The sequence below is a fragment of the Chelonoidis abingdonii genome, chromosome 11 (genome assembly GCF_003597395.2).
Source record: "Chelonoidis abingdonii isolate Lonesome George chromosome 11, CheloAbing_2.0, whole genome shotgun sequence".
NCBI lineage: Eukaryota > Metazoa > Chordata > Testudines > Testudinidae > Chelonoidis > Chelonoidis abingdonii.
The window spans coordinates 18,835,462-18,847,179 of record NC_133779.1 but is presented as its reverse complement, the minus strand read 5'-3'; the positions used below and the strand labels follow the sequence as shown (position 1 = coordinate 18,847,179).

The 11,718-nt window shown below is 58.7% G+C and overlaps 2 protein-coding genes across 3 annotated transcripts; both read left to right on the top strand.

The window, feature by feature from the left end:
- The first annotated feature begins 2,913 nt into the window (after positions 1–2,913).
- Positions 2,914–6,722, top strand: LOC116818881 (Golgi-associated RAB2 interactor protein 6-like). 2 transcript variants are annotated; one of them, XM_075070783.1, is made up of 7 exons: positions 2,914–3,209; positions 3,818–3,985; positions 4,103–4,284; positions 4,743–5,007; positions 5,252–5,538; positions 5,715–5,767; positions 6,513–6,722. In XM_075070783.1, the coding sequence occupies exons 2-7, from the start codon at positions 3,830–3,832 to the stop codon at positions 6,617–6,619; spliced, it is 1,050 nt and encodes a 349-aa protein (XP_074926884.1). In that variant the 5' UTR covers positions 2,914–3,209; positions 3,818–3,829; the 3' UTR covers positions 6,620–6,722. The 2 variants fall into 2 exon arrangements, with proteins under 2 accessions (XP_074926884.1, XP_032626043.1); XM_032770152.2 differs by lacking the exon at positions 2,914–3,209 and having other exon boundaries at positions 3,419–3,985.
- Positions 6,723–6,806: 84 nt separating this feature from the next.
- Positions 6,807–10,490, top strand: APEX2 (apurinic/apyrimidinic endodeoxyribonuclease 2). Its single transcript, XM_032770132.2, is given in 7 exon segments — positions 6,807–7,088; positions 7,384–7,467; positions 7,598–7,680; positions 7,683–7,789; positions 7,980–8,126; positions 9,246–9,315; positions 9,460–10,490. Coding segments are annotated over 7 exon segments (1,515 nt in total). The 5' UTR covers positions 6,807–6,979; the 3' UTR covers positions 10,375–10,490.
- Positions 10,491–11,718: the final 1,228 nt, after the last annotated feature.

Sequence of the window (11,718 nt, the reverse complement as noted above, 5' to 3'; positions counted from 1 at the left end):
TCAAGTGGGCATTTTCAGAGAACTATCCAGTGACTCCAAGATCTCTCTCAAGTGGTAACAGGTAATTTAGACCCCATCGTATACGCAGAGTTGGGATTGTTTTCCAAGGTGCATTACTTTGCATTTATCAACAGTGAATTTCATCTGCCATCTTGCTGCCCAGTCACCCAGTTTTGAGAGATCCTTGTGTAGCTCTTTGCAGTCTGCGTGGGACTTAACTAGCTTGAGTGGTTTTGTAGCATCTGCAAATGTTGCCACCTCCCTGGTCACCCTGTTTTCCAGCTCATTTATTAATATATGAAAAGGACTCGGCCCGGAACAGACCCCTGGGAGACACCACTGTTTACCTCTCTCCATGCTCAAAACTGACCATTTATTCCTCCCCTTTGGTCTCCTGTCTTTTAACCAGTTACCGACCCATGAGAGGATCTTCCCTCTTATCCCATGGCAGCTTACTTGGCTTAAGAGCCTTTGGTGAGGGACCTTGTTGAAGACTTTCTGAAAACCGAAGTGCACTATATCCATGGGATCCCCCTTGTCCACATGCTTGTTGACCCCCTCAAAGAATTCTAGTTGATTGGTGAGGCGCGATTTCCCTTAACTTGGAGAAGAGTCAACGCGGTTTTAGTAATGTTCATCTCTGTGTGTGACAATTCTGTTGTTTCCTATAGTTTCAACCAGTTTGCCTGGTACTTGAAGTCAGGCTCACCAGCCTGTAGTTGCCAGGATCACCCCTGGAGTCCTTTTTAAAAATTGGCATCACATTAGCTACCCTCCAGTCAGCTGGAACAGAAGCTGATTTAAATGATAGATTAGACAGGTGGTAGTCCTGCAATTTCACTTTTGAGTTCCTTCAGAACTCGAGTGAATACTTCTTACTGTTTAGTTGATCAATTTGTTCCAAAGCTGCCTCTACTGACACCTCAGTCTGGGACAGCTCCTCAGATTGGTGTCCTAAAAAGAATGGCTGAGGTTTGGGAATCCTCAGCTGTGAAGACCGATGCAAAGAATTCATTTAGTTTCTCCACAATGGCCTTATCATCCTTGAGTGCTCCCTTAGCACCTCGATCGGCCAGTGGCTCCACTGGTTGTTTAGCAGCTTCTGATGTACTTTAGCAAATTTTTTTTTCTTACTTTGAGTTTTTGGCGAATTGTTCCTCAAATTATTGGTTGCCCTTCCTCATTGTATATTTACTCTTCGTTTGCCAGAGTTTAGTCTCTTTCTGTTTTCCTCAGTAGGATTTAACTTCTGCTTTTTACATGAGGTCTTTTGGCCTCTCCCTGTGTTTTACTGTATTGGTTAACCACTGTGGCTCTTGTTTGGTTCTCTTACTGTTTTCTACTGTGGGGAATACGTTTACGTTGTTGAGTGTCTCTTATGGTGTCTTGGAAATGTTTCTATGCAGCTTGCAGCGATTTCACTCTTTGCAAGGGACCTTTTTAATTTCTGTTTCACAAACCTCGTTTTTGTGTAATTCCCCTTTCTGCAAGTAAACGCGACACTGTTGGGCTGCTGTGGTGCTTACCCTGCCACAGGGCTGTTACATTTGATTATATTAGGGTCACTATTACCAAGTGGTCCAGCTCTACTCACCTCTTGGACCAGATCCTGTGCTCTACTGTGGGACTAAATCAAGAATTGCCTCTTCTCTGGTGGGTTCCAGGTGTCGCTGCTCCAAGACGCAGTCATTTCAGGTCTCAAGAAACTTTCTCCCTGCAGCCTGTCCTGAGGTGACATGTACCCAGTCAAGGTGGGGATAGTTGAGATCCCCCATTAGTGAGTTTTTTATTGTAATAGCCTCTGTAATCTCCCTGTCCCCATCCTGGTCAGTAATATCCCTACTGCTATATTCAAGCAGGGCCTTACTAGCCGTAGAGATTCCAGGGCACGCTATGATTCATTTAAGATACTTAGTTCATTCGATTCTATGCTTTCTTTCACAGATCGCGTCACTGCCCTGCCAGCACGACCTGCTCTATCCTTCCAATATACTTTGTACCCTGGTATTACTGTGTCCCACTGATCATCCTCATTCCACCAAGTTTCTGTGATGCCTATTAATCAATAGCCTCATTGAGTATGAGGCTCTACTTCACCCATCTTCTTACTTAGACATCTAGCGTCTGTCTATAAGTACTTTAAAAACTCGTCACGTTTAAGCTGTCTCCTGTTTCATGATGGAAGTGAATAGGTCTCTCTTTCATTTGACTGTTTCTCATTTGATCTTACCTGTATTTTTATGATAGAGAATCTCCCCTAATCACTCCGCCCCGGCCCTGTCTTTATCTGACCCAGGGGCTCCCCCTGCCCCTGCCGGCTTTGCTCCAGCCCTTAGTTTAAAAACGATTCTACCCCCTTCTAAATGCCAGCGATCTGCCCCCCGTGCGGTGGAGCGCATCCTTCCCTGTAAGTTGCCTCTTTCCCCAACGTTTCCCCAGTTCCTAATGCCTCTAACCCTCCCCCCCCCGCACCATGGTCTCAGCTGTGCATTGAGACCCGGCAGCCGTCTCAGGAAATGGGGCGGGGGGGTCCTAGCCTAGGTGGCTGTGGGGAGGAGAGAGAAGATAGTTCCTCTGCTCTGCTGGTGCCTGCACCCGCCCCCCAGCTCAGTTAGTGCCCCTCACTCCTGACTTGCAGCCCCTTGGGCATCTCCCCCACCCCCCCCGCTCCACTCTTAGCCCCGAGCCATGGACTGGCAAGAGCTGGGTGTAGTGAGACACCCGGGGGCGGGGGAGACATTAATTCCCCCCACATCCCTACCCCACCCACAGTGCAGGGAACCAGGCTGGAACCTTAGTCACGCAGCCTCTGTTGGGGGGGGGGGGGGAGGGAGAGGACCGTTGCGCGGCCGCCATATTGGGTGTGGCGGATGACTACTCGGTGCGCGGGAAGAGGACACAAAGGAGCGCGTCCCGTGCGCCATCTTGGGTGTGGCGGATGACTACTCAGAGCGAGGGAAGAGGGACACCATGTTGATTGCGTCGAAAACAATGGAGCGCGCAGACCGTACGCCATCTTGGGTGTGTCCCTGCCACAATGGGCGCTATTGAGGGGCCATCTTGGGTGTGGCACGTGCTAGATTGGCTCCGCCGGTATTATGTCATACAGAGGACCGTGACGTCATAATTTCCCCTGGCCAGGCACAGGGAGTGGGGAAAAGGGTGGGGCTAGTGGGAGCTGGAGCGCGCCCCCTCTAGGGGCAGCAGAGGTGAGCCCCTCCCTTTCCACTAAAATGGCTGCCACAGAGACACCCCCACCCCCACGGAGCCCAGGGGCTCGTCCTGCCCCTGCTGGAGAACTGCCCCCAATAGGGGCGGGGCATGGGACTAGGGGGTGGAGCTTGGCGCTCACGAGGCGGAACTGGAGAGCAGAATGAAGCTGGGTGGGCGGGACTATTGGAAAGCCCGGAGCTGGGGCGGGGGGGGCACATAAGGGAAGAGTCTCAAGATTGCTGGGAAATTTCCTTCTGCTACAACACTCTCACCCCCCAAAAATTGTTGATTGCGATACCCCCACCTCTACCACAGTGGGGGGGGAGGCCAGGCACCTGGGGGTGCAGGACCAGCAGGCCTGTGGTGGGGGTCTCAGCTTATACGCAAACAGCCCAACACACACCAGGCAGCAAACAGAACCCAGGAGTCCTGGCTCCCAGCGCCCCCTGCTCTAACCCTCTGGATTCCCCTCCCCTCCCCAAGCCAGGGAAAGAACCCAGGAGTCCTGGCTCCCCCACCCTCCCCACTCTAACCACTAGTCCCCCCTCCTCTCCGAGAGCTGGGGAGAGAACCCAGGCATCTGGGCTCCCTCCCCCAACTCTAGGCTGGTGGGAAGATGCACCAGGAGTTCGTGCTGCCGTATTACACGGCGGATTGTGACCAGGCGCGGGGGCTGATGAACACGGCCATGGGGCCCCTGCAGCGCCAGCTCCGGGCCGGCGAGTACGAGATCTTCCAGTACGCCCCCATCTTCGAGAGCGATTTCATACAGGTATCGGGGCTGGGGGGCTGGGCTCAGAGCTGGGGACAGGGCTATGGGGCAGCAAACAGCTGGGGCCAAGCGGCTGAGGGGGAGGCACTAACCTGCCCTTCTGCACCCCACCCGCAGATCAGCAAGCGCGGGGAGGTGGTGGACGTGCACAATCGTGTCCGAGTGGTCACGGTGGGCGTGGCCTGCACCAGCCCTGCTCTCCTGGTGCCCAACGTGCTGCTGCTGGCCCGGCCCGTGGTCCCCTCCGAGGAGAGCCGGGGCCGCAGGGGCCCCCCTGCCAAGGCACTAGAGCTCACCAGGTGAGACACGTCCCCACCCCCGCAGTAGATGGTGCCCCTCACTCCTGACCCCCTGCCCCAGCCCTGCTGGTACCCCTCACTCCTGACCCACAGCCCCCTCCTAGCCCAGCCCCAGCCCTGCTGGTACCCCTCAGTCCTGACTTGCAGCCCTAGGCTCCCCCCCCACAGACCTGCCGATGCCCCTCACTCCCGACCTGCAGCCCTGGGCTCCCCTCTCATCCCTGCTGGTGCCCCTCGCTCCCGACCCGCAGCCACCTCAGGCCCTGCCGGTGGCCCTCACTCCCAGCCTGCAGCCCTGGGCTCCCCCACCCCTCAGCCCTGACAGTGCCCCTCACTCCCAATCCGCAGCCCCTGCTAGCCCAGCCCCGCCCCCCGGCCTCTCACTCCGGACCTTCACCCCCCCAGGCCTAGGCTCCCCCACCTCAGCCCTGACCCACAGCCATCTGCTGTTCCTGCAGGCTGCTCCCGCTGCGGTTTGTGAAGATCTCAGTGCACGACGGCGAGATGCTGCAGCTGCGGCTGAAGCTGGCCAGCGGCCGCTCGTTCTACCTGCAGCTCTGCCCCCAGGGCGATGCCCACTACGAGCTCTTCGACATGTGGGTGCAGATCATCAGCCTCCTCCGGCCGCCTGCAGAGGGGAGCCACGAGGGACAGGCCCTGCCTGGAGACCCTGGGGCTTTTGGGGAACCCCTGCTCCAAGGCATCAGCCAGGACACCACCGGGGTGAGGCACCACCAGCTGCTTCTCTCCAGGCAGGGAGCTAGTGGTTAGAGCAGGGGAGGCTGGAAGCCCGGATGCCTGGGTTCTATGCCTGGCGCTGGGAGGGGAGGGGGGTCTGGTGGGGTAGAGTGGCAGGCGGGGAGCCAGGACTCCTGGGTTCTCTGCCTGGCTCTGGGAGGGGAGGGGGGTCTGGTGAGCCAGGACTCCTATGTTCTCTAGCTATAACCCATTCTGTTGTCCTCCCTAGAGCCTGGAGTCGCTGGCCCCTGAGGAAGAGGCCCCGGATGCCTTGAGCATCTGCAGTCTCCGGACCCCCAGCCCCTCTCGGGATGACCCAGGGAGCTCACACAGCCGCACACCCCCCAGCCTCAGCCCCTCACTGCCCCAAAAGCTGCCCAGCGAGGGGAGGGGGTTGCAGCGGAGTGGGTCCACAGGGGAGCGCAGGAGCCAGTCTGAGTCGCCAGAGGGGTCACCGGCCCCTCAGGAGAGGAGTCAGGGGAGCAGCCCCTCGAGCAAGAGGAAAGAGTCCAGCAGGTGATGGGAAGGGGACCAGGAAATTGGGATCTGGGGGGGTTGGGGCAATGGAAGATGTCGGGCGTACAGGGTGGGGAGGTTGGGGGGGGAATGAAGGGCCTGGGAGGTGGAAGGCTAGGAGGTGGGAGGAAGGTGTGGGGGGGTCCCAGCATCTCATAGTCTCCTTTCGTTTCCAGGCGGGCGGATCGAGGAGGGGGAGCCAGACAGAGCAAATCATCCCAGAGCCGGGGTAAGAGCCAGACACAGGCTGGGGGAGGGTGCCCCCCCCGTGTGACAGCCCCTAGCCCAGCTCAGCCCTGCCCCGCCCTGCCCCACTGCATCCCCCAGCTCGCCTTTGTGGCCCAAGCCCAGAGCACCCTGTCTGGCCGTCCCTCTGGGGCCCAGGGTGGCCAACTTCCTAACTGCACAAAACCACATACGCTTGCTCCGCCCCATGCCACGCCCCTTCTCTGGAGCCCCGCCCCATTCACTCCTGCGCCTTCCCTCTGTCGCTCGCTCACTGTCATCGGGCTGGGGCGGGGTGTGGGCTTCGGGAGGGACCTGGCGGCCACTTCTGGGGAGCGGTGCGGGGCCCTGGCAGGCAGGGAGCCTGCCTTAGCCCTGCTGCGCCGCCGACCGGAGCTGCCAGGGGCCCTTTTCGACTGGGTGTTCTGGTCGTCTGCACGGGGCCATGTCCCCCCTCCAGCCCGACGTCCGGCCCCCCAGTCTGACACCTGCCCCCCCAGCCTGACACTGGCCCCCCAAGTCTGATGCCTGCCCCCTCCCAACCTGACACTGGCACCCCAAGTCTAATGCCCCCTAGTCTGACAGCTGCCCCCCAAGACTGATGCCCAGGACCCCCCCAGCCCGATGGCCAGGCACTCCCGCAGCCCGACGCCCAGGCTCCCCCAGCCTGACACCCACCCCCCAAGACGGATGCCCAGCCCCAACCCCCGCCCCCCCAGCCTGACCCCGGCTGGTTCTCTGCCCCCCAGGCAGGAAGCCCGGCCGGATCCTGTCGCTGGTGAAGTCTCTGTCCCGCCTCAGCCTGAGTCGGGGCGACAGGCGGAGCCGCCCCCCCAAGGACAAGAAGAGGCGCTGACGGCTGGCGGGGGAGGAGCCAGTAGAGCAGGGGCGGGGCATGGTGGCGAAAGGGGCGGAGCCTCTTGGGCAATTGGGGGAGGAACCTGCCTGAGAGCCCAATAAAGTCTGTTACAAGCACGGGGCGTGGTCCTGAGGGGGAGGGGCTACGACATGGGGCGGGGCTCTGGCAGCGGGCACCCGAGGGGTGTGTCCATGCCTTGGGGGCGGGGCCAAGGCCCGGAAGCGGGAGCTCTGAGCGTTTCTAGTCTCCTCTCGGTCCTCCGATCATCACTTCCGGCGCGGAGCGGAAGTGAAGTTAGTTAAGGGGGTTGCGGGGCGGAAGTGACGCGAGCGGCGTTCCCGCGCGGCGGGCGGGGGGATGCGGCTGCTGAGCTGGAACGTGGCCGGGCTGCGGGCCGGGCCGGGCCTCGCGGGGCTCGGGGCGCTGGACGGGGACGTGATCTGCCTGCAGGAGACCCGCGTCACACGTGAGCGGGGTCAGGGGTCACAGGGGCGGAGCCAGGGGAAGGGCGTAGGGATGGGGTCAGGGGTCACAGGGGCGGAGCTAAGGGAAAGGAGCAGGGGTCAAAGGGCAGGGCTTGGGGCGGGAGGTCCGATGGGGAAGGGGTCAAAGGGCAGGGTTCACAGGGCATGGACAGGGCAGTAGTGATGGCGGGGGGGTCAGAGGTCAATGAGCAGGGCCAGCGATGGGGGTCAGAGGGCACCGTGCACAAGGGGGCCAGAGGGGCCCAGCCTGACCCCGCGGTGACCCCGTGTCCCCAGGGGACCTGCTGACGGAGCCACTGGCCATGGTGGACGGCTACAACTCCTACTTCAGCTTCTGCCGCACCCGGAGCGGCTACTCAGGTAACGGGGGAGGGCTTGGGACCCAGGCGTCCGGGCTCCCAGCCCCTCCCCACTGCCCCAATCCCCCTCCCCGAGCCGGGGCTAGCGCCGGACTCCTGGGTTCTCTCTCGCTTTTTCTCCCCCCAACCAGGTGTGGCGACCTTCTGTAAGGACAGTGCCACCCCGCTGGCGGCGGAGGAGGGGCTGTCCGGGCTCCTGGCCCGGCCCGAGCCGGGGAGGGCGGTGCCGTGGGATGTTATGGAGACCTCGGGGCCTTCACACCCCAGGAGCTGAAGGCGCTGGACGGTGAGGGGCGCGCGGTGATCACCCACCACGGCATACGGTGAGGGGGGCCTTGGGGCCGTGTCCCCGAGGATTGTGGGGTGAGGAGCTGTGGGCCCACAGAGTGCTGGGTTGGGGAGGACAGGGAGCCAGGTGTGGGGGGATGGTTGTTGGCAAGGGCTGGGAGGGCGGGGCGCAGATGCCAGCCTAACACACGCCCCCAATGTGTTTTCTGCCTTCTCCCCCCGAAGGACATCGGCACAGCAGGAGACCACCCTGACGGTGATCAATGTGTACTGCCCACGGGCCGACCCCCAGCGCCCCGAGCACGTTGCCTACCAGGTATCCTTCTACCGGCTGCTGCAGGGCCGGGCCGAGGCGCTGCTGAGAGACGGGGGGTATGTACCCTGCCCCCCCGCCCCATTTCTGACACCCCCCAACCAGGGCCAAGGCACTGCTGAGAGGTCGTATCCGTCTCAGTCTGCTCTGACCCCATCAACCCAAACCCAAGCACCTCTTGAAGCCAGAGGGTCCAGGCTGCCCCCCCATCTCACTGTGCCCCCCCCCGCACACACACACACCCAGGTCTTGTCTCTCCATCACCCTCCTTGGAGTGCCTCCTAGGACTAGAGACCATCTGGGGTGCTGCCTCCCCCCGTCCTCTCATTGCCTGGGCTCATCATTTGCAGATGACACCAAAGTGGGAGGAATTGCAACTGCTTTGGAAGACAGGGTCATAATTCAAAATGATTTGGACAAATTGGAGAAATGGTCTGAGGTAACAGGATGAAGTTTAACAAAGACAAATGCAAGGTGCTCCACTTAGGAAGGAACAATCTAGGAAGGAGGATGGCAGAAAGGGATCTGGGGGGTCATAGTAGACCACAAGCTAAATATGAGTCAACAGTGTGATACTGTTGCAAAAAAAGCAAACGTGATTCTGGGCTGCATTAACAGGTGTGTTGTGAGCAAGACACGAGAAGTCATTCTTCCACTCTGCTCCATGCTGGTCAGGCCTCAGCTGGAGTATTGTATCCAGTTCTGGGCACCGCACGTCAAGAAAGACATGGAGAAATTGGAGAGGGTCCAGAGAAGAGCGACAGGAATGATTAAAGGTTTAGAGAACATGACCTATGAAAGAGGCTGAGAGAATTGGGTTTGTTTAGTTTGGAAAAGAGAAGACAGACAGGGGACATGAGGGCAGTTCTCAGGTATCTGAAGGTGTTGTAAGGAGAAGGGAGAAAACTTGTTCACCTTTGCCTCTAAGCAATGGGCTTAAACTGCAGCAAGGGAGGTTTAGGCTGGACATTAGGAAAAAGTTCCTAACTGTCAGGGTGGTTAAACACTGGAATAAATTGCCCAGGGAGGTTGTGGAAGCTCCGTCTCTGGAGATATTGAAGAGAAGGTTGGAGGAAATGTCTGTCCGGGATGGTCTAGGCAGTATTTGGTCCTGCCATGAGGGCAGGGGACTGGACTCGATGACCTCTGACTCCTTAGCCCCATTTTTTGTCTTCCAGCCACGTTGTGATCTTGGGGGACATCAACACGTCGCATCGGCCCATCGACCACTGCGAGCCGGGGGACCTGGTTAGTGCCCAGGGGGTCCCCCTCTAATCTGGCAGGGGATGGGGAGCCAGGACTCCTGGATTCTCGCCTCAGCTCTGGGAGGGGCTGAAGATGTTGGTTGTTCTTTCATAACTTTATACTGACTCTCCCCTCTCCCTCCCCCAGGAGGCGTTCCAGGAGCACCCAGGCCGGCGCTGGCTGGACGGGTTCCTGTGGGTGCCAGATGGGCAGGGGCTCTTCGTCGACACCTTCCGCCTCCTGCACCCCAGCCAGCCCTACGCCTTCACCTGCTGGCGCATCGACACCGGTGCCCGTCTCACCAACCACGGCACGCGGCTAGACTATGTCCTGGCCGACCGGGCCCTGGCGCTGGCCGAGCTGCGGGATGCCCGCATCCTGCCCGAGGTGCCCGGCTCTGACCACTGCCCTGTCCTGGCTGAGCTGGCAGCCACCTTTGTGCCAGCGCCCTGCTGCCCCTCCCTCTGCACCCGCCACATGCCCGAATTCGCAGGCACCCAGCAGAAGCTCAGCCGCTTCCTGGTCAGGGTGGAGCGGGGAGCGGGGGCTGTGGGAGGCCACGGGATGTGTCGGGGGGCAGGGGTGGGACCGAGGTGCTCTGCACGGAGGGGGAGACGCCTGCCCAGGGGACAAGGGGACCTTCTGAGGTATTTCAGAGCTGCACAGGGCCAGCTGGGGACAGGCATGGGCCAGAATGGACAAGAGTCGGGCCAGAATGCCTCAGGGCATGGGACACGGGAACCGGCCCAGGATGCGCCGGGGCAGAGAGGACAAGAGGCAGCCCACAATGCACCAGGGCAGAGCAGACAATTGGAGCCGATGCTGGGGCAGGCAGCAGGCACCCAGCTGAGCAGCATGGCCCACTGGCGCATGGTTCTGCGTGGCCCGACTCTCCCGCCCTGTTGCCCAGCCCACAGGGAGCCCTGCGCCCTGCGAACTGTCCGCAAACCCGGCCCCAACCATGGGCGGCGTTTCTATGTCTGTGCCCGGCCCCCAGGGCGCTCCAGTGACCCCCGTGCCTGCTGCAATTTCTTCCGCTGGGCTGGCAAGGGGCACTCGTGAGCCAGGGGCTGGAGCGGCTCTTCTGGGGCTTCACTCCCCAGCCCCATAGGAAAGGTGCCTGCTGTTTGTACAAAAGGGAAAAATTCTATTTTTATAAATAAAGATGCTTTGTGGAAGCTGGCCCATCTGTTAGGTGGGAATGTTCTTGTATTGACCTGGGAAGGAACTCCCTTCCGCCTCCCACCCAGACGTTCCTCCCTGGGCTAACTTGAGAGGTTCGGATGTAATCTTTTAGGCTTTGTCTACACTTACAGTACTGCAGCGCGGGCAGCTATCCCACAGAGCACCTCATCCCATTTTGTTGCTGTGGGTTGTGAGAAGGGGACGGGTCATTCCGCTTCAAGGACCCGTGCTGCCAGGGAATCGGACCCCAAAGAGGGCCTTAAACACACCCCCAGGGAGTGGCAGGGCCCCACATATGTGAAACAGCAGTCAAATCTTCTTAGTCTTCCTTGGTTTTATTCAAGGTCACTTTAAAAAAAACACAGAGAGATAATACAGAGCCTGCATTGTTTTTAACAGTTTGGGGGGGGGGTGCTTCACTGTGGAAGCCATGGGGTTTCTGTGGCTTGTGGAAAGCAAAGAGCAGCTACTTCCTGGCTGGAAAATAGCTCCTGCAAACACCTCAGTAGCCTCCCTCTTGTGTTTGAGCCCAGGGCAGTGCGAAGCGATGACCAGAGAGGCTGAAAAGGTTACAGCGCTGCAACTTGCAAGTGTAGCCAAGCCCTTACATCACAATACCAAGAAGCATGTCTCTCAAAAAGAGACCCAATTTGAAATATCCAAAGTCTCAGAGACACACACAGTCTAGTCACATGTCCTAGATGGGAGTATGAAGGGGTTGGTAACATCCACAATCTGGGGGCTTACCTGAAACTCCCCCAAGCTCACTACCAGCTTGGATATTTCCTGGGCTAGCTGGTGCAATGCTATGCTTCACTCCTTGAATACAACCGGAGAAGCAATCTAGCTTCCCCAAGGCTAGGTATTCACCTAGTCAGCTCACACAAGAGTGAGACACCGAGTTTGGGCTCCCCCCCTAGAAAATAAACTTTCACAAGGGTTAAAAAGAAAATATAAAACAATAATCTTGCATTAAGAAACTCCTTACCTATCTATTTATGACAGGGCTCCATCCATCTATCTGCTGTTTGGAGAATGGGGTAAATAAAGCTTTATTAACGTGTTTATTTGAGAAGGGAGCTTGTCCTCCAGGAGGACTTCAATCTGACCAGATTCCTGGTGTCAGACCCAGGATCCCTACCAGAGCACTTTGGATAGCTTTTTTGACTCAGACTGGTTATTCAGATTTTTCTTATAAGCAATAGCCCTGTATTGTCACTT

Excerpts from the sequence above, each read along its gene's own strand:
- LOC116818881 (XM_075070783.1), top strand. The coding sequence starts at position 3,830 with ATGCACCAGGAGTTCGTGCTGCCGTATTACACGGCGGATTGTGACCAG. Across the intron at positions 5,008-5,251 it reads TCAGCCAGGACACCACCGGG|AGCCTGGAGTCGCTGGCCCC; the intron begins GTGAGGCACCAC and ends TGTCCTCCCTAG. Across the intron at positions 5,539-5,714 it reads AAGAGGAAAGAGTCCAGCAG|GCGGGCGGATCGAGGAGGGG; the intron begins GTGATGGGAAGG and ends TTTCGTTTCCAG.